Source organism: Neolamprologus brichardi, chromosome 16 (genome assembly GCF_056152115.1).
Source record: "Neolamprologus brichardi isolate AB-2024 chromosome 16, ASM5615211v1, whole genome shotgun sequence".
Taxonomy (NCBI): Eukaryota; Metazoa; Chordata; class Actinopteri; order Cichliformes; family Cichlidae; genus Neolamprologus; species Neolamprologus brichardi.
In genome coordinates this window covers 30,760,849-30,788,611 of record NC_142119.1, presented here as the reverse complement: position 1 = coordinate 30,788,611, position 27,763 = coordinate 30,760,849, and the positions used below count along the sequence as shown (strand labels likewise).

The 27,763-nt window shown below is 38.8% G+C and overlaps 1 protein-coding gene across 1 annotated transcript in view; it reads right to left on the bottom strand.

The window, feature by feature from the left end:
* thsd7ba (thrombospondin, type I, domain containing 7Ba) overlaps positions 1–27,763 on the bottom strand; it is a 196,442-nt gene that overhangs the window by 128,293 nt on the left and 40,386 nt on the right. The window contains exons 2-3 of the mRNA XM_087829901.1: positions 21,929–22,265; positions 18,457–18,633 (exon numbers count right to left, since the gene is read on the bottom strand). Of these exons, the coding sequence (XP_087686027.1) occupies positions 18,457–18,616 (160 nt within the window). The 5' untranslated portion in view covers positions 18,617–18,633; positions 21,929–22,265. The remainder of the gene's footprint in view (positions 1–18,456; positions 18,634–21,928; positions 22,266–27,763) is intronic.

The window sequence follows — 27,763 nt, the reverse complement described above, 5'->3', positions numbered from 1 at the left end:
TCAAAACAATGCTATGAATAAAATTAATGCTAAAGTGTACTTCATACTTCATTACAGGCAAGAATGAAATACAGCTTCTTAGACTAAACAGTATCAACTGATAAGTACTGTGATCATCTCCTAATTTCGGACAATTTTGGATCATCCGCTAAGTATTTAGAGGTAAACAGTCTCCAGATGAAAACAAAATGTGCTTTGGTTCAATAAAAGAAGAAATGAATTTTTGTAAGTATGTAGTCAAATTATCAACAGGTTCTAGGCTAAAAGGATTCTCGTAATGGCCACTGCTTGGGTTTCCCTTTAACATTCATTTTCCTGCTAGACATTCCTTTTATTATTATAACCCTTTTCTCTTCTAAAAAAGTTGACTTGCCTGTATTCACAGTTAAATTTACATCCACACAAACACACACAAATATACATATATATGTGTGTGTGTGTATATATAGTGAGAGAGAGACCTTTTTACGCTAATGTTAAGACTGTAGTTCATTTCTGTTTCAATAATGAGTTCAGCTCATTAGATCAGCACACAGTCCCTCGTTATAGCATAAGGATGATCTGACTGCCACCAGATTTCTTTGCCTGATGGTCGTGTTTTAATCATGAATACTAAGCAGTGCCGTGCTTTAAAATAGAAATAATCTAAAAGCCTTTCCATATAACCCATGTCGGTGTCATGTATAAACATACATATGTTATTTAGCACAAGAAATGCACTGTTTCGGTTCTTGCACTTAGAACGTATGGTACCATTACCAATCAAAATTTTCAACTTAACATCCAGCCTTATTCTTAGTGGAGAGTGTAAACAGTTCCAGGATGCGGTGGTGGTGCCAGTTCTTCAGATCATAAAAACAAACACCTTACAGCTGCAAAGCTAAAACTCATTTAAACGAGTCAGAAAGAGATTCTTTCTTACTGGCATTTTACAGCTCACTGAACATTAATCAAGGATATTTCTACTTCTATTAAGAAATAATCCCCTGACCAATTTTCTCATGCAGATTAGTTTTTTAAAGGCTTATCCATTGAAACCTTCCACAGATCCCACCTGTCTTCCACCTGCAGTCATCATAATCATAATAAGTCACACAGATTCAAAAACAGCTCAATAATTAAAATATATGCGTTTCCATTTTGAAGGTAACAGCTTTGATGATGGGTTACCCTGGAAGGAACATGCCCGGTCATAACCGTTTTCAATTTTTACCTAATATAATTACTAAGCTCATCCATTACACAATAGGAAAGATGAGTAGTTACTATTGCAAAAAACACAGTCAAGATGTTTTTTGTGGGCGACAACCTAAAAAACAAAAAACACGAATAAGTGGACAACTAAAAATGACCAAATCACTGTTAGAGTGTTACTGGTTTCTTCATCCTTGTTGTCTACACTCATATTAAAAGTGGATCATTAATACATCAGAAAATACATTTTTGGTTAACTGTCAACTGGGATAAGATTTGCAGCTATTATCTAATACGCACAAAGACAGAGTCCTGTTGCTTTCATAGTGAAGGTAATAACAGATCAAACATCACTCCACAAATACTAATTAAGAGTTCAACTGGCTTCTTTCCTCATGTTTAAGTGCTGGGCGTCTGGGGTAGAAAATGATGCATAGCATGTCAAACTTATATTAATTATGTGCAATAAGTTTCTCCTGCAAAACCTTAACTTAAGTGTCCTTTTTGGAACTTTCCATTAAAAACAAAATCCCACACATGACTTTATAAAATCTGCCAAAGAAGATGTGCTCATTTTTGCTAAAAGATCACAACAGTGGCTTCTGGAGCTAATTCTCCAGAACTAATATAAATTATAGTATAAATTATAATATCAATATAGTGTTACTGTTTGTACTTTCACAGCTTTAGAGGAGAACATTTCCAACCTTGATAAATTGAAGCAATACTTGTGTTCTAGTTCATGACAAATAAAGCAGTGTATTCACTCTTGACTTGAGTCTCGTCTGTGTCTGCTGCTTTATTTCATCTGATGTTTAAAACAAATCTTAGCTGAAATTCAATAGTGTGTGCAGGCTATAGTCTATTTTCATGTCTATAATGAGTTCAGCTTGTGAGAGTGGCACTTCCTGTAGCACCTGTGGTCCACTAATGACGAGGATGATTTTATTGCCGCCAGATATAAGTCTAATGGTCTTGTTCTAATCACGAACACTGTGCAGTTCTCTTTGTCTCTCTTAATAAGAGAATAACCACAAGTAAATGCAATTATGCTCATGCTCTGATCCAAAATGTAATTGGAATGACCTTCTATTGTTAAATTTGCCAGGGATCATATATATATATATATATATATATATATATATATATATATATATATATATATATATATATATATATATATATATATATATATATATATATATATATGTATGTATGCATGTATTGCTTACATATACATATATATATATATATATATATATATATATATATATATACACACACACACATATATATATATATAATATACAAACTAATTGTGAGATCCACAGTTTCAAACGTTTTATTTATTTGTTTTAAACTCTCCTAAGGATGGCTGTATGCAAACTCAGACCTACACATAACTTTAACAACTTTACAGTTTCCGCTCAAACTAGAAGTTCATTTGTGATGAGGAACATCTTTGAATAATCTAACTTTGTCATTGAGCTGCTTCTGCCATTCAGTGGCTCGGGCCTCATGCTGCCAAAAAGCCAGTTTGAGAGAGAGCATGATCCCTGATCAAGGGAAGCCCCCCAAGCATCCCTACAGCAAAACCCACCAGCACCCTTTTCCCACCACTGTCTGTTTATCATTACACTAGTGTTCTCTCCCCTAGTTACATCTTATTGAAATGCAACTTTGTAAGGGCCTCATTTAAATCTTTGTGAACTGTGCTCCCACTTGACTTCTACACAAGTTCAACATTACAACTTCAGGTTTATGAAATTCAATACTATTTTTTAACACAACTCTGAGGTGGAGGCTGAGGAGATGTAATCCCGAGGTGGATCAACTTTGTTGAGATGAATTATTATAAAACCATATGTACATACTACCCTAGAGAGATTTTGAGACTTCAAAGATCAACAACATGGTAAATGTTACAAATTATTGGTTACATTTTCTTTTACAAACACTCAAATATAGAGTAGGTACATTCAAAGGTAATCAATTACTAATAACACTGTCACAGTGGCTCGTTTTTTAGGCACAAGATCTGTGCGGTTCATGGGGTGTATGGCTATTTGGTCTCATATTAAAACATCTCAAAACCAGTTAGAAATACTTTCATCTTCAGCTGGAGTGGACTGATGACCCTGTCAATTACCTCATTTTTAATTTAGCACTGATCTCTTTTTTTTATTTACTTTCAGTTTCTCTTAAATATCACTACTGTGAAATATAGTTAAAACATTCATGCTCCCCTCTGAGAAGTAGATAGAATATAACATTGTATCTTTGTTCCTGCCTTCATATAGCCCTGATCGTTGCTCACTAAATATAGGCCAGTTTTGCCCGGGCAGTTGAATTCTTTCTTATATAATTTAGTGACCAAACCCACTGTAAATATGTAACACGATACCTGGTCTTGTTTTTAAAATGCAAAAGTTACGTCACTTATGTGACATGGCATATATATATATGAAAGGAGCAATGAAAGGATTACAGGCACCAACCCTACTGAATTGATTGTCTTATTGCTTTTAAAAATGAACATTTTATGTACTTCAACTTATTTTTTAAGCAAATATAACTAGATTTGAGCCCAGACAGTTGTGTTCTAGGCCTTTAATTGTCCAGCTCCTGGATACCTGTGAGACTAATCAGAGCCCAGAAAACACAAAGAGGCAACTAGAAAATTAGCTTTTAAATATTAGCATAAATTGAAGAACTTGACTAGAGACAGTGCAACAGTCCTTCAATATGTTTAACAGTATTTGGGGTTGTGTTTTATGTAACATAAACACTGTCAAGAGCATGAAACCATGCATGATATTAGTTTGTCTAATGTATACCTGAAATACAGGGTCATATTACACACAGGTACTACACTACTTTTACTTTTGCCTAACTAACCTAGTGTTTTGGAAAAATACATCCATTTTCATCATTACACACATACTAAACAGCTGTATTGTCTTAGTTTCCTGCTTGCCAGGTTCCACCTACCCAATACAGATTTCCAGCACCTATCATGAATGCAGGACAAAGTTAATATGATTCAGCAACCAGAGCTGGTCCCATTAACCGCATATGTACATCAATGCAGTGTATAGTTTAGAAAGATCATAAAAACACAGCAATCATACTGCTGCCTTGAATTTCCTGAAAATTAATATTTTCAGGAAGTTTAGAACGTGAGACCAGTGATGTCTCCTGGATTTAATTTTTTCTCATTTATGAAAAAACCCTCTTTCAGCTCATGAGTACAACACAAAATTGAAAACTGTCTACAATGTGATTAAGAAGTCACTCGCACAAAAAAGAAAAATCCGGCAGAGAATGAAAGCCAAGCATTAACAGAATTAATTAAATTGGGTTGTTGTGACCATTGAGTCCAATACGTTGATCCAGCTCTCCCACTGCTCTCAACAACAAAGAATTATTCAGCTGCTCTTCCCAGGACAGGACGATTGAGAATGAACAAAATGATAACGCTGAATGAAAACAAATTACATGCAGCAGAAAAGTAAGTGGAAAATCGTTAAAAAGTTGTGGCTTAAATAATGTTCCATATATTTCTAAAAACCCCTAATATTAGTTTCTTTCATTTTTAAAGAAATCAGCAGAGACATTATGACTGAAATGAACTAAACTGAATTCAGGAAGGATATTGGTCCTAGTTCGTCCTGCATTCACTTCTACCATTTTGTGATTGAGAGTACAGGAAGTTGTATTCCTTCCCAAACACACATTACATCACAGTAGTTTTATTTATCTCGTGAATCGTTCTTCAGAAGATTTTGGATGCGTTTAAGTGTAGGCATCTTCAGAGAAACGGAAATGTAAACAGAAGTAGAAACAGAAACAGTGGGTGTAGAAAGTCACAGGTGGGACTCTCAATCACTCAAGAGTAACCCACCTCAGTATGGAAAGTATGAAAAGAAAAATAATTTTTAAACAACTGCATAAAGCACAATTATTAAAAACAAGATACAGATAAAAGAAAAAATAAGCCTTGCATTTAAGAATATAAGAATGGTTTGTAGTGTCTCAGACTTTCTTCTTTTTACTATTTTCTGTTTTTGTATTATTATTAACCCTTTAAGACCTACCATAGAACCAAGTCCACCAGAGCTTATATTATATTTCTACATGCTGTGGAGCCATTTTTGGGAGCATTTCAAGTTGATATACATCAATGCAACCATTAAAGCCTAAATTTTAATAATATGTCTGCATTAAGTGCATAGTAATTACATAAATTGCAAAAAAGTGCATTAAACTACAAAAATATTGAAAATCGTTTTTGTTTTTTTAACATATATTTCTAGTTAGAGAAATTTAAGAGGCTTAGCCCTCAAAACTGTAAATACAAAAAAGTTGCACAAACTAGTTTCCCACCACAGGAAATTTATTTTGAGTGTCTTCATAGTTTTATTTTTGAAATACACCAATTTTTATATACTGCAGGAAAAACAAAAATAAATATTATAATGCAAATTTGCAAAAATAACAGCATATGCATCAAAATAAACTATTTCCAGCAGTGCAATATGAGTCCTAAGCATCCCAGAAACGACACAAAGTCATAAAGTCAAAGATAACTTTTAAAAACACCAGTATAGGCTCATGAGGCCTTGATGGTAAAAAACTACATTTCCGCAAAATGACGTCACTTCCGGTTTTGGGCAGGTCATGGCGGACATGCGATAGTTCGTGCTGATGGACATAGGAAGTGTTACAAACAGCTGATTGGATCGGCAAAGCGTGTTTCTGGAATATTATGTTTTTGTTGCTGCAAGCGCTTTTTATGCAGTTTTTGCAAAGCTATATGTGGAAGGAAACCGTGACCGAGGACAAGCTGATGGCATAAGATGTAAGTACAACTCCTCCGGTTTCATATGCAAAAACAAATATTGCGCTAGCTCAGGTGGTTGCAGTGCTACCGGGATTTAAGAATAGTTACGCAAAAGGAGCATGCCAGCTCCGGCCGGCTTTAAAGGGTTAATAATAATATAATTATTTTATTTTATGATATACATGCTTGTGTGTACAATCTACACGATGTGCTCTATATAGATACTGCGAGCACAGTTTTTAGAAGCTGAATCCACATCTCATAGCTGTAAGCATGATTTTCCATTTTCTGTTTAACGTGACATGTTCCATAATTAAAACTGTGTCATTTTCATTGGCTACTATTGCTGGCAGTATAGCCAGTCTACAACCCCTGGCTCTCAGCCTGTCTTCACACTTTTCCACTCTCCTCTTGTTTACCTTCTGTTTTTACTTGTCTTTTTCAGCACAGCAGTTGATCAAAGGGTAAAACAAAACAAGCGGCTCTGATAGACAGCACTCTGCAATCAGAAAATGACTCATATGGGAGTGTTTCTCAGGTAAGAATGAAATCCATTTGGTTTCACCTCGCTGTCTCTCTAGTGCGTTCCCCACCGGGTCAAATACACAGTAAACAGACGGGGCTATTTTAACAGGTCTCAGTAGAGGCTGCTTTTTAAACACAAAGAACATTTTTAGCAGTTTCTTTTTTTTTTTTTCTTGCTATGCGTAATGCATTACAAAGGAGTTCCCCTCCATTATAATACAGAAAGGATCATTTTTGTGGAGTGAAACCTCCAGCTCAGGAAACAAATACCGCATCATTAATTATCAAACAGTTGGGGATACAGTGATAGAAATAAGTGTAACTTGCCAGGGAAATGGGAAATCGTATCAGTTGGTAACCTATTTACTTCTAGCTCTGTCTGCAGTAGGGGGTATAAACAATTGTGCTGACAAAGATACAGCACTCTAGTATGGAGAGCAGCTTGTCAAGGAAAATGCACTATGAGGAAGACGAACACAAAACGTTTTTTTTTTTTCAAAGCGTTTAGGTTTTTGCTCCCCTGCAATATTCTGCTTCTCTCTGTATTCATCCTGCCTCAGTCTGGTTGAGACTTTCAGGCTATTTTTTTGCAGAGCAAAGAGTTCATCTCATTAAAGCTAGTGTAATTACAACAGGCGTGTCATGTTTTGTTAAAGCACCAAATGGCCTTCTATTTTTTTTTAAATCTGGAATTACAATGAAGCTTCCTCACTAGAGAGCATTTATAGAGCATATTAAGAAACCCAACAAAAAATGAGGAACAGAATGATAGAGTAATAATACTCTGTGACACTGAGGCTTAATTCATTTTGCAGTGTGCAACCAAGGATATCAGATGCTTTGTCCCATCATTCCATGCAGTGACAAATTACTTTTATGGTCTCTTTTTGTGCCTAACCTTTAAACAGACATGCATAAAACACAAAGTACAAGGTCACTAACATCAGCCGCAAAACTCAATACTTCCAACTTCCAGTAAGACATCAAAGAGAAGGGCTTGCTCCTGCCTGACTCCCCTCACTGCTGATTTACTGAAATGTTTGCACTTGAGCCAGTTTGCAGCAGCAGAACAGGAGAACATCCTGTCAGCAGGTTTACTTCATTTGCATTCAAGAATCTGAACATGTTGACTAACCAAATTTCACTATTGTGACTTAATGCTTCTGGGGTATAGCTGCATTCTCAAATTTTATTCTAGATGACTAATTTAGCTCTGCTTTTATTTCAGTCACAAGTATCAGCAAAAATAACTCCTTGGGCGGCACAGAAGTGCAGTGGTTAGTAATTTCACCTAACAGCAAGCAAGTTTAGTGAGGTTGACTCGTCTGGTCTTTCTGTGTGCATGTTCTCCCTGTTTCTGCATGTTTTTTCTGGGTACAATGGCTTTCCCCTACTGTTTAAAGACATTCATGTTAGATTAACTGGTAATCCAAAAGGCGACAAAGTTCTTAAAGTGTATATGATAAAGCGCTGTATACATGCTTTGGAAAGTGGATGCTGTACTAAAAATGTCTTATTAATGGACTTCAGGCAGGTCAGTTCAGCACTTGGACTATTCTACTATTAAGCCATGAGTAAAAGATCTAGGGAACACTGCACAGCCCAAAGAAGGGACATGGGCCCACCCTACTGTAGGCCAACCATCTGCAGGAGTTACCATAGCGGCCGCTGGGCGGTGGCCAGGGTCAGAGATCCTAGTGGACCAATTCCTGGATCTTTAAACTAGCAACTGGGACTTGGAATGTCACCTCTCTGGTTGGGAAGGAGCGTGAGCTAGTGATGAGGACCCAACTATTTTGAGACTTGTTGGTCCCATCAAATATACTGATTACTGTGTTTCTAAGAAGTTAATTGCATTCTGATTGTTTCTGCATTCTGCACAGCATCCCAGCTTTTTCTAGTTGTGTTTGTATGATGTATGATTTATGTGTAATTTGTATAACACCCGACTAAAAAAGAACCAATGAATGACTGAGCTGGAAAATAATCCATATGTAATCCATATGTGATGTTCCAGAGATGCAAGAGCACAGCTGAAAATTGTGAAAGCAGTGCTCGGCATTGTTGCATTACTGTAGTAGAAATGTATCTTATGTAATCTATTACTTCTTAGTTCATTTTATTGGTCATCATACTATATCTAAAGCAGGGTCTCGAACTCCAGGCCTCGAGGGCCAGTGTCCTGCAGATTTTAGATCTCACCCTGGGTCAACACACCTGAATCAAATGATTAGGTCATTATCAGGCCTCTGGAGAACTTCAAGACATGTTGAGGAAGTAATTTAGCCATTTAAATCAGCTGTGTTGGATCAAGGACACATCTAAAGCCTGCAGGACAGCGGCCATCGAGGCCTGGAGTTCGAGACCCCTGATCTAAAGCATTCAGTTGCATGGCATATGATCTCACAGACACTCATTTCAGCTCTCTGGAAATTGAACTGTATTTTGTGCATGCCTGTTATAATGGCTTAAATGGAATCTGGCTAACTGATTACAATCAGTCAAATTTGAATATATGATTATATTCTATGAATGATTCAATGATTATATAGAGTTATATAGAGACCAAAATGAAGCAAAGTTTCAACAGCCCTCACGCTGCCTTCATTTATATGGGAGTCGTGTCTTAAGGAAGTTTGCACACATGGGGCTTCATCTGACAAAAATCAGAAGACCAAGACATGCCTTTTATGTATTTCAATATCAGTATTAATTGAAGCCGCAAGAGCTATTCAGTAATGACCTTCCAAATTTGATTCTCATCTTTTCTACAGTGACACTCCAGGCTGGATATATCCAGTAGCCACAGGAGCTCTTTATAATTTCTTCTGTCTCCTGTTACAAACTAGTTATGGCTGTGTGTCACTGCCAATTCCTCCTTCAATCCTCTTATGGAAAATGTAAACTGGGGAAGATTTGTTCAGAATTGGAACATTTTGTATAAGAGCGATGTGAAAGGCCTTCGCTTCGTTTGAAAGAGACTTCAGAGAGGAGAGCTGATCTGAAAGCTAACTGTTCTGTGAGAATATTCTCATAGGATTAAGGATCTGACTGCTTGGATTGTACTGCCTTGTAGCTCTCATGAGACTAGCCACCGGCTTTTATGATAACCTCAGTCTGTTCCATTCCAGTCAAAAGGAAGGACGCAAGTTCAAATGAGATCAACGTCAACAATCAACATACAAAACTGATTTTGTCAAGGTTGTTTGATAGCTTAAAATAATGCAGCTTGCCATTAATAAATATCCGTTTTTATGGTGATCTAATTGAAATACTTCAAGGAAATAATTTGTTTCCTATTAACTTTGTTCTTGGCGTTTTCTGTCAAAGACACACCCGAGGCAATGTTTAAAAATGCAATGAGTGGTTTAACCAAAAAAAACCAAGAAGAAGAAAAAAATGGGTGTATTCAGATCAATAGTCAATGCTACATTTTATTCACCTTCGTCCTAATCAGGCTGACTTTGTGCACTAGGCTTACACAACCCAAGGGACATGTGTGGAAGCAGAAAAAAAAATGCAATTTTTAATGGAATAACATCTGCACATACTTGTAGCAATTTGCTGAATTGTTTTTTTGCAACCTGCATAATTAATAGCACACAAATAAAATATGAGAAATATTTTTAAAAGTTTGACAGTTTTTATCAAAGGCAAACAGAGAAAACACTCAGATTAAGTACCTTCCACAGGAAATTAAGTTCATGCATAAATTTAGCAAGGAAGGTCTGCATGTTCTCTTATATTTTCCCTCCATTCCTCAATGTCATAAGAGCTATTCGTGCTGGTCTATTTTGTTGTCACTTCCATTTTCCCCATGCTGTAAATATCTCCTCATTGTCAGTTTCAGTGTCTTGGCTAATGATGGGTTTGTCTCTGTACTCCAAGGCCGTCAGACCACAGTCGATGTTTTTTGTATTCATTATTGTCTGCCACACTACCTTTTAGTACGTCTAATGAGCATTCCTCTTTCACTTCTCCTGGTTTTGCTCACTCTGCTCCACCTCTGTCAGTATCTCTGGGGGTGCTAACATTGTCTTTATCTAGGACTGTGCTGCATGACTTTGCCTCTCATCAGGGTCGAGAAGATTTAGCTTATTTCCTGCATTTTCTCACTGAAATAGTTTTATAAGAGGAAATTGATTTACCACAACCCATAGCTCAGGCCTGTTTCTGTGTTGCATTTGTTTTTGCCCCCCACCCCACATCTCTGTCTAGTTTTCTTTGAAGTTCTCCTAAAATCTGCTTTGTTAGGTTTAGGCTCTAAAAGGTTGTTGGCTAGGCTTTGGAAGGTAAAGGCATTTACTAAATTAGGCAATTTAATTGCTGTTTGGTTAAGATAAAGAAAAAGATCTTTTCATACCAATGTTACTTTGTGGGGGAAAATGACAAGTTGGTAGTGACAGCTGCATCTAACTAATGCCATAACTAGGCACATCACGCACCACCACCAAAGGACATCTTGCGCATAACAGACATTTCTGACAACACAATATTTAAACACGAACGCCCTATTTTTCTTCTTCTGCAAAATTGTATGGATGGAATTTTAAGTTTTAATAACAGTGGGATCTTGTTGTGCAGTAAAACAAAACAAAAAATAACCGCTGTGGCTTGCCGCTAAAGAAGAGTAATCTAAAACTTAAAATAAAATAGTTTGTTAAATCACTGCATTGTCACAGAGCTGTGCAGCACCAGCCGCTTTCTTCCCTGTGCGAATCACAGCTTATTTACTTTTAAAGCTCTTCATTTGCGGCAGAAGAAATCCCACTGTGACAAGGATCCACAGCTGTTGTCAAACTGCTGACAACGCCAGAGCCCGCAGGACAAATCACCTGGCAGTGGTGTTTGTTATGATTGCATTAAAATAAATGAGTTCTGTGAGCATATTTTCTAAAAACATATTAAACTTTTAGGAAACCTGCCATCTCCGATACATTTGTATCTTCCCTTTAGATTGTTTAGAACAAACAAAATGAGAGTAAATAATGAATATCTGTATGTAATCCATAAACAAAAGCACAAAATCCTATCCCTGCTGGATCTGAGAAATAACTGTGGGCTAGAGGTGATTTGTAAAAGGACTGTGCTTAGTCTCTATATCACAACACTCTACAGATACCGTATTACTTAAAATGAAAACACGTAATAATTATTTTTAAACAACTTAATGAGTCAAAAGAAACCATTGATTCACACGTATTTACTGCTATGACACAAACTAACGCATTATACATTGAGCGAGGAGGAAGCCATTAAATAACAGAGTGTGGACAAGTAGCTTTGTTAAATCCTGTTAAAATTCATGGTGAAAAATTATGAAAATGGTTTTTCCTCAGTTTGATGCTATCAAAGCGTTAAGTGCTATGAATTCACTCACTGAATTAAAAGTTACCTCTTCCCCATTTTCCAGATTTGGCTTTTATGGGAATGATGTCGGCTGGATTAAGGAGAAAGATCTGCGTGTAAGCTTTGAGACTTTGTATTGGAATTTAGTGGAGCAAATTAAACTGTTTTTCATCAACATGATAAAAATATATAACTTGCAAAAACTGTCATTTTGAGTTTTCAGTTTGGAAGTGCATAAACACGACTTCTGACATGAAATCTCTTGATTTAACATTATGCTCAGAGTTCGCTTCAGTCATTTAGTCTATTTATTAAGAAACGTGATCGGCACATGAATTTAGGAGTTAACACTCTTCAAACACCAATCTGTTTCTAATTGTGTATTGATAAGGGTCTGTCGCTACAGGGAGCTGTTTTTGAGCTCTACAGCACTACAAAAATCACCTTCTTCATGGTTTGAATTCATAATTCATAAATAATTGAGCTGTCACTTACAGTGTTGTTGACAATATTTTTTTTTATTGTAAATTCTGCCACTTGTTCATTTTTGATTGTTTTGTTCAAGTCAGTTAATTGACGAGCAGTTTTCATGCAGACAGACTGCTCCCTTATTTTCCAAGGGTTTGCCACAGGCCATTAATCCAGGCTTGGTGCCAGTACTGGGAGTGCTGGGTGACCTCATCCATCCATCCATCCATCCATGTTCTGACACTTTTCCAGGTTTGGGTCATCAAGGCAGCAGAGAATTCTCTTAGCAGAAAATCACCCCTCTAGCCTCCCTGTTCATCTGGGAGGTCAATGAGGCATTACCAAGCCAGCCAAGAAATATAATCTCCAGAGTTTGTCCTGGGTCTGCTCCAGGACCTTCTCCCAGTACCACATGCCTGAAACACCTTGCCTAGGAGGCATCACGGAGGCGTACTCTTCAGATGTCCAAACCAACTTAACTCTTCTCCAGAAATTGACAACTTGTCATGATGGGGTGGGTTGTATGTTTATGTTTGCCACTGGTGGGGTTAAGTGGTCTTGGGTGAGGAAACAGAATAAGATTGATTGACCTCTATGTCGACATGGAGATCAAGCGATCAAGTGGCATGGGCCTGGGACAGGGTTACCAGGTTGTCACTCTAGATCCAGGTCTGGTAGCTTTAACACATTGGACCCAGTCAAGCATAACCTAAAAGTGCTAATGGGTCTGCCCTCCACCCACAGGTGTTCAGTGTGTGGGTTGGCTGCTGGTCAGGTGCACAGTCATTTGTGACATAATTAACAACAGTATTAAACAACAAATGAGCCAACATAAAATAAAGGTTTGTATAACATGGTGTTGGTAAAAGTATGCATTGTATTATTTTCAACTTCATGTAATTTTGTTTCAGAGCAGTCCTTATTGATTAGCTGAAAAAACAAGTGGATTTATGTAATTTAACAGCATTACTAACTGATGTTATCACTTGACTCGCGGGGAAATGATCTGTTTTATTGGATTAGGACGCTGTGTTTGCAAAAGAGACTTGACCTCCTCCAGATGCGCCACAATTTTAGGTTTTAGGGAACAAATGACCATTATTATTTCTAATGCTGATTAGAAATACACAAAATCTAATTACATCCCTGTCAGCTTTGGTAGTGAAGCTGATCATTTGTGAGTAATAAGCGCAACATGATATTTATGTAGCATGGATAATGCGCTAATGGGTGAGTGGTTTTGCTTTTGTTGTTTGCAAACATATAAGATTGCCTGGTGTTGGCTACTACACTCGACCTCCTGTTGGAGCTTTCAGTTCAGCAGCATCCTATAATGCTTTTTCCACCCTAAAACAAATTAGTGTGGTAGAAAAAGATCAATATTACTTAAAAGTGAGTTTTTTTCATGTCGTTATCAGTCTCTCTAATATTCATTTGAAGGGGGTTAAATTGCCTTATGCTAAAAGCAGCATCCTGCCTTTTCTTAGGATGGTTAGTCTGTGCTATTGTGTGTTTATTAATGTTTAATGTGAGAGTGACATTTCCAGTTTTGATCCCATTTTTGAAAAACATCTTTTTGAGCTACTTAGCGAGGCTACAACCTCAAAACAGTCACAGAATACTGGAGCCTAGCAGCATACCTAGATGAAATACAATAACGTCTTTCACAGATGTAGCTAGATATGTTGAAGTATAAATAACTGTGTGTTCAAGGTGGAATGGCTGAATTCATGCACTCCAAATGGGTTCTGGACTATTTGGATTCATCTTCTGTGAGTAATCAGGTTACAGTGGGTGCTTGCAAATAGATTCTCTGATTTCCAAAAAGCTTTTCTTTTTTCCTTTTGAGCACGTAATTTGTCATTTTCAACTTATCTTCTTTGTGAAGGCCCTTTTGAATCAGTGCTACTGGTCACACCAGAGTATCTACTGTTTGTGTTATTCCCCGTTGCTACTTACAAAACTTCAAATAAGCACATCTCTAACTAGTACTGCGCATAATAATTACTGTGCATAATTATGATGCACTCTTGAATGTCCCCCTTGTCAGGACAACTTTTGATGCCCAGTAAAAAAAGGAAAACAATTTAACTACCTACACGCCATAGGGCTGACTATAGAAGTAGTAGTGTGTGTGTGTGTTGTTTTTTTCTTTGCCACGGTAAATCAAAAAAGACCTCTGTAAATTATTCAGTGCCATTTGGTTAAAAGTGAATCCCCAAAGATTTGATCCTTGCACACTGCCTCCTTTGAGCTTATTTTTGAGAAACAACAGAAGCTCTGTGCAGTAGTGATGTTTGATTTCAGCTTTGATGGTGCAACAGTCTGGTGAAATTGCAAATAAATACACTCAGACCCTGAAATGAAATGTAAATGTTGCCTGACTGTATCAAAGCACATATGAGTTTATTTTTTCTTACAGTCAAACATCTCACATATGCAGCGCTGTAATGATTGTTTTAACCATAGCTCGTCAGCAACTCCATTGGGTCCCTATATTTATACGGGAATTAAGTGGGATCAACTAAGGTGATTATGTACTGTTGACTTCAAGTTGAATTTTAAATACATCTGTGCTGTTTTTGGAGGAGTTTGGTTTTGTTATTCTACACAACTATAGAACTTTTCTTCTTTTAAAGTCTTTTGACTTTAAAACAATGTGCACCTGAAAATCTTCCCATCATCCTTTGTTTTTTGGGAGCTTGAAGAAAACAGACATTTGAAAACAATGCCGACCGTCTGTAGTACCATATCACCCTATTAGAGCACTTCGCTCCCGCTCTGCAGGCCTACTTGTTGTTCCTAGAGTATTTAAAAGTAGAATGGGAGGGAGAGCCTTCAGTTTTCAGGCCCCTCTTCTGTGGAACCAGCTTCCAGTTTGGATTCAGGAGACAGACACTATCTCTACTTTTAAGATTAGGCTTCAAACTTTCCTTTTTGCTGAAGCATATAGTTAGGGCTGGACCAGGTGACCCTGAATCCTCCCTTAGTTATGCTGCAATAGATGTAGGCTGCTGGGGGATTCCCATGATGCATTGAGTTTTTCCTTTCCAGTCACCTTTCTCACTCACTATGTATCAATAGACCTCTCTGCATTGTATCATATCTGTTATTAACCTCTGTCTCTCTTCCACAGCATGTCTTTTATCCTGTCTTCCTTCTCTCACCCCAACCGGTCGCAGCAGATGGCCGCCCCTCCCTGAGCCTGGTTCTGTTGGAGGTTTCTTCCTGTTAAAAGGGAGTTTTTCCTCCCCACTGTCGCCAAAGTGCTTGCTCATAGGGGGTCATATGATTGTTGGGTTTTTCTCTGTATCTATGAAGCGCCTTGGGCGCTTCATAGATACAGACAGGCGACTTTACAGACAGGCGACTTTACAGACAGGCGACTTTTAGATAGATACAGGCGACTTTTGTTGTGATTTGGCACTATATAAATAAAATTGAATTGAATTGAACTGAATCTCTTAGGTTTCTTTAACTTGATTCTCCAAGTTCCGTTTGCTCACACTGTTTTTTAAAAAATGATTCTACCCAAGTTCAATTAAGTCACATTTTTAAAGCAGCAGGGACTCTTACGCTTTTAAGCTGAACCAATTTAAGATGATTTACAGACTGGATCCTGGGGCTTCAGCCCCGTAAGTCCTTTAAATAATCCAGGAGCGGCTGAGATTTCTCTCATTAAGGAAAACTTTTATTGATTTCTCAATCTTTTGAAAATCATTGCCCTTCAGCTGAATCTTCCTGCTGAAGGTTCCCACATAATTTAGATGAAGAGTAGATTACATCCTGGAGTTTTTTTAGCAGACTCCAGCCAACAGTACAAGAAAATAATATTTTGTATAATAAAAAAAGGAGGAAGAACTAAGAGGTGTAAATAGGGAAATAACATTAGTTAAAAAATAGAAAGTGCAGTCTCCAGTGTACTGTTAAAATACGATGGAATACCAATGTTGTCTTCTTCTTCTGGGATTTAAAGATATATCAGTTTCCTGAATTAGCTTGGTCCTCAAGTCAAAGAAGGAAAATAAAAACTTAAATGAGGGTGTCGTTTTATTTTTGTTTTTTAGACAGAAAAAAAACAAGCTTTGATGTATAATAGAAATCATTTGGGATGAACGCTAACACGTACCCAGGAAGACAGTTTTCTTGTTTCTTTACTATAAAAAAAGACAAATACATTTTGAGAGCTAAATCCAACACCTTAGACCCTCTTTGGAACAGTTACGTTAATCTCAGCGATGACAACTGAAAACTTGGAAAAGAAGCCGTTACTTACTTCAGTAGACTAAAGCTGACACCGGATGAGCACAGTGGCATGTTTAAAAGCAGATGCTTAAATAAATCCTACTTAAAATGCTCCACTCACGATATCTGCATTCTGACTATGACCCTGGAAATGTGGCACTGACTGCCAGGAAAGTGATCTATAGATGTTAAAGGGAATTTCTTTTAGCAATTTATTTTAAGGGTGAAATAATAATGCCATTAGCAGCAGTGTCTCACTGTTCTATTTTGTTCTTCAAGACACTGATGAAGGTCAAGCTTAAATAGCTCCAGCTCCCTGTTTCAGCCTGAGACTCGCAGCTTAGCCACAGCTCTGGGAACTGGCTCACACAAAAGACTTACCCCACAATGCTGCTGGCCTAGATAGACACGCCAGACATACAAAAGGGTGGCTGTGCTAATTGAGAACAGATCTTTGCTACAATGACAATTCCTAAAGAAAAAGATTTGCCTGTCAGCTAAATTAAATATTCAAATGGTTCCTGTCAATATTTGCCAACATGAACCTAATAGTCTGAGTTAAGACATTAAGCTTGGAGCCGCTGCCGACATTAAGACAAATATGTGGCTCACATCAATGACATTCATCAGCACAATACAATGCGAATACAGTAAGTGTTCAATCTGTGTTTGTGCGACTCGAGTTTGAGTCGTTCCGCAGTTCAAATCAAAGCATTGTGATAACAGCAGTTTGAGACGAACAGTTTTCCTGCAGTCAAACAGACATTAGGAGGATTTATTCAGAGGTGAGGTGTGTTAAATTTGAGATTCCCTTTCTTCTTTGTAAATTGATTTTCATTTCCATTTAAGAAACAACTTATAAGCCATCTTAGCTCTGCAAGGATGTCAAATCCTCACACTTGGTGTTCCGGTTACATCCGTTTTGAACATAAGCTCTTTCAAGTGAAATTAATCAATCTCTTTATCACTTGGGCAGTGTCATTACCCAACCACAGAGTGAGAAATGAAAGTGCTAATCGCACAGCAAGTGGGGCTTTTGTGTGGGAAGGCCAAATTTTCCTCCTCAAGCTGCTTTGCAAATGCATTTTCAATTGAATTGGTGAAGCGAACAAAGGATGAATTCTGAGTTTGCCTCAAAATTCTTGTTAAAAAAGAATGACATCAGCTTACACTACAGGTTTCCAAAAGGTGATTAATTTACAAAAATGTTAATAATTTGCATAATTTGCATTTATGCATCCATTTACCAAATGGATGCATAAATGACACACATGAGATGTAAAACACATTTTAGGTGTGAGTGCATGTGAATGTGTGTGAATAAGGGATTTGTACAGCTCAATACGCAGCATGTTTTCCATTACAACAATGTGTACTATATATAACTGGGGCCATAAATTCACTAAACATGCCAGGAAGACTATTTCATATGCCTCAATATCTTAATAACCATGCCACTCTACTGTAGCAACTGTAGCTGTCCTTGTCATTTTGGGGCTGTGAGTGAATACTCTACAAGAAAAAAAAAGAAAAGCATTATTATTCTCTTCACCCCAGGCACTTGGGCCTGAAGGCTTGATGATGTCCAACTGCAGTTCAATGTGTGTCAATTTGTGTGTTCCCCACAAAACTGGTTTCACTGAAAATGCATGTGTGCAAATGTGTGCTTCCACATGCTGCGTATCTTATCTCCATGATCCTCAACAGGTTCAAAGAGAACAAAGTTATGTTGTTTTACATGCAAGCAGGTGGATTGCATATCTTAATTTAAATATAAGTCAAAACAGGACCTTTATTAATGCACTTGTAATAACGCAAAATAAATATTTTACCTGCTTTCCATGAAAAATGGTGGTCTCTAGGATACACGTTGTCTAAACGGACAGATATGGAAAAGAGAGACAAGAGGAGGAAGAGGCTGAGGTAGCTCCCAGCTTGCCGTGTCCAGGCAATGACCCCAAAGTCATCTTTTAGAGTCATAGTCCAGCCCATTGCTTCCTCTCTTACTCCTGTGGGAGGAAAATGAAATTCATCATCAGCTCATTCATAAATATGATCAGAAACCTTGGTCACCTTCCCACTGAATCCTCCAGCCCAGAAATGTAATATTAGGCGTCACTTTCCAAGTCCATCAGACTTTTTCACACATGGATCATAGTGCTGGATGGATAAGATTTGACTTGTAAAACAGCTTTGCTGTTGTAGTTGATAGTTGTAGGATACTATGACTTCTTCTCCACCTACATAGATCAGAAATAATAGACAGAGTGGCAAGAGTATCTCAGCGTCCCAAAGGAGGTGTGGAAACAAGCACTGATGGAAGGGGAGACTCTAAGCTTGGAGTAATACAGGGTATTAGTACCTTTTTATTGCAGCTCATTTATTCCTATCTCCTGCTACTGTGATTCGTGTCCTAGGAGTGTTAAGGATTAGTCTTGGATTCACTAGGCCTCTAATTGTGTTGCACCAACAGCAAAATTAATGAATATGAAATTAAATCTGTAACACTTGATGCTTTGAAAGACTGGTGTTCATGACTGCAGTGATTCCAAAAACAATTTTTGCTACACTGTAGCACTTGGGTATTGAGAGATTTGTTATTATTGACTTATCGTCCCACTGAGCTCCCCTGCAGTTTTTTGACATTCTGTAATCATAAAACATGAGACAGAAGCAATTTCTGCTGCATAGGTTTAGCAAAAAATTGGTCTTAATATCAAATACAGCTGATTTGGGCACCGTGGGAATTTGCAGCACATAAAGAATAGCAAAACATTTTATGTTTATGCAAGCCGAGGTATTAAGCTGGTGATCCACACATCCAATACTAACATTACTGGGAGTTTATTTTATTTCAAAGTCACATCTGTCATGAAATAGATGTAATCAGTGCGGCTGTGGTAAGCATTTTCTAATCTACTGATTCTGTACAGGACAAGTTTTTAATTTTTCTTTTGACATTCCAGATCAATACAACAAAGAGGCTTTTCTACATTTTGTCCCGATAAGATACGATGGTAAGTATCATAGAGAGTATCTAATGCTAGATTAACTTCTGAGAGGCAGCAGCCATTTGAGATTTAAGATTATTTACACATGGCGTGCCTGTGAAAGCGCTGGCAGCTGAATTATTTTTGCTTGATTTCATTCAGGGAAATTAGATTTTGACTTTGCTGCTTTAGCTATGTTTTGGTGGGGGTAAAATTTGTTTAATGAGAAAGAAATGCTTGGATGGAGATGGCTTGGTGCCCAGAAGTGGGCTGCCAGATGCACAGTTTTTGATGGACTGTCCAATTCTCCTCTGGCTTTGATGTGTTATTCTATAGTCAAAATGGCTTGCTCTTTTTTGTGTGTGTTGGAGAGCTTCAGGCCCAAGGGTTTGGCAATTCAACACATAACTATTGTTTGTATCTATTCTCAATACCAATTTGCCTCATGGGGTTCTGTCAGGCAAAGAACAGCGAGTGCTCTTTTTCGCTCCTGCTCTGTCTCCCTCTCCATCTCTTCCACTTTCTCCTTTAAATAACTCATCCACGCTGAAGATAATGTATTCACAATTTTTATTAGAACTGCCTTTGTCTCACATTTTTTGATGGCTAGAAGATGTATTCTACTTGGATGAGTGAGCAGACCAGTCTGGCACTCACACAGCCATATGCCAATTAGACACCTCTGGTTGCTGATTACTAGCCATTCTCTTGGGCTGCACTGCTCTGGAAGCCATACCTGACTGCATCTATATTACACCCACCCTCCAGCCACTCTAATTTGACTATGCACAGGACAAGCAGCACTCTTCTTGGGCTGACAGACCATGTCACAACTGATTGGAAAACATGGTCTTGAACACAAACAAGCAATGGAAACAAGCATGACCCCAAGGCATGCCAGTTTTGTTTTTCAAAGTACAAAAAGGTAGACAATCGAGATTACTCTACTGTAAGACATCTTTGCGAGATTCAGCAGCAAATGTGCTCATCCAGCCAGCGCGTCTCAGAATGGGGGAGTAATACAGGCTATCCTGAAAATCTTAAAAAAAGAAAAGCTCTTAAGCTGCTAAATATCTGGGTCAAAGGAATCATGCCAGGCTCTCAGTGGCCGTAGAAAACCTGGCAAACAGCAGCATGGCTCAGATGCTGTTGTGAGTCTTATTAGATACTCCACGATCTGATGGAATGCAATCTGCTCCTCTGTCTCCTGTGGTCCTTGTTTGGGGCTCACTCATTGAATTCAGCGAGAAAAACCCTGCAGCTAGCATAAGGGAGCAGATGAGCAACGCTCTACACCCCTCCCTTTCACAGGTGGTCACAATAATTAATGTTTGATTAGATGTTTCCAAATGAATGGCAAAAGCTAATTTGGTATGCCAAGGCTCTGAACAATCACCATGCGATCCTCCAGCCACTCTTTAAATAAGCCAAACACCCTGTTCTGTCTGGAGTGAAAACAAAGGCATTTGATCCCAGTCTGTTTACCAGAGATGCCACCCTCCCTCTTCTCTGGATTTCCACATAATTATGTAGCCAACCAGCTCATTCCCGCTTCAGATTCGAAGCTTAAACTCGCATCTATATCGCTGCGCCATTCTTTGTGTGTTGCATCAAGTGGATTCAGGTTAACACAGCTGCAAGTATTTTTTCCACATTGTAGCGCATGTAATTGTTTTTGATTGGGTTTGGCAATATGAAAACAGAAATCCATCTACATCCAAAGGAGCTGATTTTTGCAGATGTTTTCCTTGGCATGAATGACCATGACAGCATTGAAAGAATCACAAATGCACAACACATTTTTTTGTATTCCTTTGATCCGAGGCTTATTTTAGCAGCCGGTTTCTTCTGTTTCTGTATAGATTAGTATTTAAAGAGTATTGCACTACATTTGATTCTTTAATTCCTTTGACACCAGGAGTTTTATCCTATTCAGAACTGTAACAAAGACAGTGTCACTATTATGTTGCCTGACTGGATGGTGACAGCTCAATATATAAAACGTGTTTGTCACTTCCAGAATGTTTAGCTTCTTTTGTATTTTCATTGCAGCTGTAAAACACAAGAGCACAGATATATAGCTCAAAATGAGTGGACCAATTTTGATATTTCCGTGGTATAAAACTTCTATATTCAATCCCTTTCAGTTTAAAGGGAATCGTGGGAGTCAGCATCTTCACAGTTGAGCATTAGTCTCAATCTGATCATAAATTCTGAAAAAGAAAAACGTTTTTCCACCCTTAAAATAAAGAAAACACACATTTGGATAACTAAATTCATAAACAGCTGCACTCTTAATTGATGTAAAATGTACCTGAGCAAGATGACTGCCAGTCATCCCTTTCGGTGATCTGGTTGTTACAGTAGCAGATGCTTTTTTTTTAGTAGTCCCACCGAAAGCAGGAACAGGGCAGAGGAAGGTCCAAAGATGTTAAGTTTGACAGGGAGAGTAAATCACCTGCACCAGGCCTTCAACCTGAAGCATCATGCAGTGGCTTAATCCTGTGTGAATCAATGTGTTGTGGGCTGGGACTGTGTCACACCTCCAGCAGTGACTGGTATTAACTCCCCGGTGCTGGCTCTGTCAAGCACCCACCCACTGATGTTTCTACTCTGGTTGACACAAGGCAGCCCGAGCTACTGTAAGGAATCTGAGGAAGACAAAAACAGACAAGGAAAAAAAGAGGCAATGATGTTCACATCTTTCAACTACAGTGCAAAAAATCTGACGCCTCGTGCAATGACATTTTATTATTTATGTTTCACACGATACACAGTTGATAGCTAGTGAGCTGCAAAAGGCAAGAAGTAATGAATAACAGTGTAGAAATGCAGGGAAGCTCTACAGAGATGCATGACATGAATGCAATGTCCTTTTTTACACACGATCAGCAAATACTGGTCCAGAGGTAGGACTTTGCTGTGATTTATAATCCACTCATCTGTTCTCTCTTATTCGCTCTACTCTTCATCTCAGTGCAAAGATCCCCGAGAAAGTTTCTGTGCATAAGAAAAAAGGATTATTATGTTTCCAGTTTTCAGACGTACTGCTGTTAAAAAGGCGAAGGGCAAGTTGTGCATCATAGCAGCAGGTGAGTTTGTTGTCGACAAATTTTGCATAAATCTGCAAGGTTTGCTGTGATTATTTGTCTATCCCTCAGTCTCCAGGGGGCATGTAAGACAATGACAATTGAGGAGTTGAAGTTGCTTCCCATAATATTCAATGACGACCTGTCAACCCTCTAGCCTCTTTCTGAGAGCTCACCCAGATGAAAATTGAGTCCTATTAACGCCTTCTTTGTCTCAGCGCTTCCATGCTCTCTTATTGACCTTTCTGGTCATACTCCTGAAAACCACGGCTCATAATGACCTGATTTCCCAAGGCCTTTAAGTGCTTTGCCCTGCCATTCCATTGTGGCTCAAATGAGCTTGTCTCTGCAGCTGCACTCCGCCTCCTCCAGCGGGCAACTAACTTAATAAAAGGCAACAAATAGGGTGGAAGGAAGGTACTCTTGGTAGATGGAGAAAAATCAATTGCAAACATTTCAATTTCAAGTATGTACACACAGTTCATTCATTTTTTATTCAGTCTGTTGTTTATTAGAGTCAAGGTGCATGTGTGACGTATCATTTTCTTACCGCTTGTGAATTTCTGCCTTAAGTTGATAATGAAATAAGTATTTTTGTGTGCTTTAAATCCCAACAGTAACCTTAAGATGGACAATACGGCATCTTCGTACAATCCTGGGAGCTTTAAATCAACCACTTTTGATTTTGCCAATGCGGCTTAAGGGATGTCACTGCCAGTCTGTTAACCAGTTTTTCCACTTTAGTCCAGACTGAAAAATAACAATTAGTCTGCTCAAACACATCCCACAGACTAGATGCAGAGTCTGCACGTGATTAATCTTGGCGACTCCTTATCTAGCACCACAGTGGGGTGAAAATTTAGTGTTTCACTGAAATATCTCAAGTGGAGGAGTTCAAGTATCTCGGGGTCTTGTTCGATAGTGATGGGAGAAGGGAGCCGGAGATCGACAGACGGATTGGGGCTGCAGCTGCAGTAATGCAGACGCTGCACCGGTCCGTTGTGGTGAAGAGGGAGCTGAGTGTAAAAGCGAAGCTCTCAATTTACCGGTCGATCTACGTCCCTACCCTCACCTATGGCCACGAGCTGTGGGTAGTGACCGAAAGAATGAGATCGCGGATACAAGCGGCGGAAATGAGCTTCCTCCGAAGGGTGGCTGGCCTCTCCCTTAAAGATAGGGTGAGAAGTTCAGCCATCCGGGAGGGGCTCAGAGTAGAGCCGCTGCTGCTCCACATCGAAAGGAGCCAGCTGAGGTGGTTCGGGCATCTGACAAGGATGCCTCCTGGGCGCCTCCTGGGTGAGGTGTTCCAGGCATGTCCCACCGGGAGGAGGCCCCGGGACAGACCCAGGACACGCTGGAGAGATTATATCTCTCGGCTGGCCTGGGAACGCCTTGGTGTTCCCCCGGACGAGCGGGAGGAGGTGGCTGGGGAGAGGGAGGTCTGGGCCTCTTTGCTTAGGCTGCTGCCCCCGCGACCCGGCCTCGGATAAAGCGGATGAAGATGGATGGATGAAATATCTCATCAACATTTTGACAGAATGGCATCTAATTTAATATACACATTTACATCACACATGAATGAATTCTGATTACCTCATTTCACATCTAGCAATTACAAAGAGTAATTAAACTGGGTGATTAAAATAAATTAGTATCTGCTTTAGCTTAAATAAGTGTAGTAGTTCAAACTCTAGATTATGTATTACACTAAGCCACCACATCTATTTGACACTGGGTCAGTGCAGTCTCTTCAGCTTTCTCTGCTTAACATCTTCTGCTTTTAAGTTAAGCTCAAAGGCAGAAGTGTTTGCCATCCTCTCTCCTGACAACAATTGCCTCCAACCTTAAACCTGCCTTATGCTTTTCACCTCCCTTCAGGAGCTTACCTCGCCTGGCTTGGCACTACACTGCAGTCCCACAGCTAAAAGCTCGCTCAGAGTGTTTGCTCTGCAATGTGTGCAAGTGTGTTTCTTGAAATTATTGAGCTCTGTAAATGACATTAAGGTTGTCTAAAATGTCCATCCCATTCGCAGAGGTTCACAAAAATTCAATAAAAAAGAGAATAGAAAAAAAAGTAATGATTTCTACAGTCTTTCATAGCTTTTCCAAAAACTGCTAATAAGTACTATTAATACTATGCATGTACTATTACTATAAAACTGTAAAAGTGGAATTTGCTAATCCCTCCTCAGCTACCTGCCTCACTGCTGGAAGTCAAGACCTTGATATTTTGCCAATGTAAACTTAGGACACATATATATAAAACAAAATAAATGTCTAATGTGTGCTCTGAAAACATCAGCTGATACACTATACTTGGCCATTCCTTGTGTATTGCCATCTGCTAAATGATTTCTAGTTGCTCTTACATTTTAGAGTTAAGACTTTAATCCAAACATTGAATAAATTAAATTCTGCATCTCAAAAGAAGCTCCGCATTTAATGAACAGGCTTGGCAGCATCCACAGACCCAAGCTTTTCACCATATCATAAAGCAGTTCCCAGCTCGGTACCTTGGCAGACAAACATCAGAGACAGCTGCACTGCAAAGTCACTAATCACCTCACTAAAACAGACAGTATATTATGCAATGCGTACATGAATTCAGTCCCAGACTGTTAAGATGTTGTATGTGGCAGTATCTGAAAGAGAGAGGTATCTCAATTCTGCCAGCACCTCAAACAGTCTGGCAGACCAAGCAGCTGCTCCTGAAGCCAGGGTTGTGAACTCAATCAGCTGCATGTTTATCACTGTGGCACCAAACTTACTATGGCTCTTTTTCCCTGCCTCTGTGAGCTATAGATGCAGTGGTATGGCCAGTTAAGCCAGCCAACGGGGGGTCACAGTACTGATAACAGGAGAAAAAATACATATATAAATAAGCCATGGCCATAAGTGTCACCAAATAAAGATGAGCTAAACAATACCACCCATCTTAATTCTGATCTATTCGTTGATTTTTTTGGGTCTTTTTTATCACAATTTGTTGATTGTTTTTCTCAGTTTCTGTATGGTTATTTTAAAAAATAACTTTGCGCTGGGCTGGAAATTCAGTGAATGCCTGGAAGATAAATGACAAAGTAAATGTGATCAGACGAAAATGCTCCATATGATATTTAAATATGCACAAGCTGCAGAGAATCTCTTAATCAAATGAGTTGTGTCACATGTAATAGGACATCAGACATACTCTCATACAGAGAGGAAATCTTTTTGCCAGTCTTGTTTTGTTTGGGGAAGTATTTTAGGGGGATTTTTGGCGTTTGGTGAAGTCTATTTTTAAATTGAGCCTTAATGTGAAGATTTTAGTTCATCAATGTTTCCATATTTCTGTATCTGACGAAAGGAACAATTAAACTAGGCAAAGCTGTAGCCCACAGCTGTCTGAACATACAAGCTCCTCTGCTCTACTGATCAAAATCAAACCTCTGACAGAAAATAATAATTACTGTGCCTCTAATGTTCATCCCAAAAAAATTGACAGAAACTCATTTGGAAGACTGTCTGATGTATTCTACTGCTGAAGGTGAAAGGACACCTTTGGGCATCAAAGTGGTTTTAGGCATGTAAAAGCTGTTAAATTTCACCGGTAGATATTCATGCACCTTTTAATTGTTCACAGATTTCCTTGTTCAAAGTGAATCAATGGCCTTTAGAAAAACATTTATTCCAATTGATGTAATGCCTAACACAAAGCCACAGAGCATTGTGTTGATGGCCAGATAATTCTCACAGAATATTTTCTTCACACCATAAATATTTCATCGCAGACATGAAAAAGGACCTCGAGAATGTCAAATTAGCACAACCAGAACAAAGCTGCAAAATAATGAGCTTTTTCCCTTTTACTGATGTGAACATTTTTGATAAGAAAAAGATAAGTCTCCCTCAAAAACACTGTAAAGAGCTTAAGTTGCCTCACTGTACACTGTTAATTCCAGTAGCTTTTGTGGCTTACATTCATTACTTACCTTTTTTGGAAATGAAGAATATACTAGCTTGTATTGAGTTGCAGTTTACTCATTTTTGTGGAGCAATGTTAAACAAATTGAGTGACAACAAAGGAAACAATGACATTGTTTCATGGGGAGAAAGGAAACTGCATTAAACTGTGCTGAATCTGCCGAATAGATGGAGAAGAAGAAGAAGAAGAGCAGCAAATTTGGGATTGCTTCGTTAACTTCAAATCTAAATTGTGTATTGTGGACAGATGTGGAGAGCTAAAAAACCCAATGGCCTGTTTGAAGTTCGCCACCTAAAGCGCATTCGTAGTGCATTGTATGGGGCGATCGTGGCTCAAGAGTTGGGAGTTCGCCTTGTAATCAGAAGGTTGCCGGTTCGAGCCCCGACTTGGACAGTCTCGGTCGTTGTGTCCTTGGGCAAGACACTTCACCCGTTGCCTACTGGTGGTGGTCAGAGGGCCCGGTGGCGCCAGTGTCCGGCAGCCTCGCCTCTGTCAGTGCGCCCCAGGGTGGCTGTGGCTACAATGTAGCTTGCCATCACCAGTGTGTGAATGGGTAGATGACTGGATATGTAAAGCGCTTTGGGGTCCTTAGGGACTAGTAAGGCGCTATATAAATACAGGCCATTTACCATTTACCATTGTAATGTAAATTCTCCACAGACGAGTCAAGAGTTTAGGATCATATCTGACAATTATTTTAAGTATAATTTGCATAGAAACATGACTGTTTCTATAAGAGCCTGACTTCACTCCATAGATTGTTCTCCCATTATTATATTGAACTTGCATGGCTGAAACTATTTCTGTGTTATTATATATTGTAAGTAAATTAGGATGTGGATGAAATGGCCCAATAACAACATTTAAGTTAAGAGCCTAAATCCTGCAGATTGTGAGTATAAACTCATCCATCCATCCATCCATTCGCTTCCACTTCTCCTTTTCAGGGTTGCGGGGGGCACTGGAGCTTATCCCAGCTGTCATAGGGCGAGAGGCGGGGTACACCCTGGACAGGTCGCCAGTCTGTCACAGGGCCAACACACAGGGACAGACACCATTCGCGCTCACATTCACACCTAATGGCAATTTGGATTTT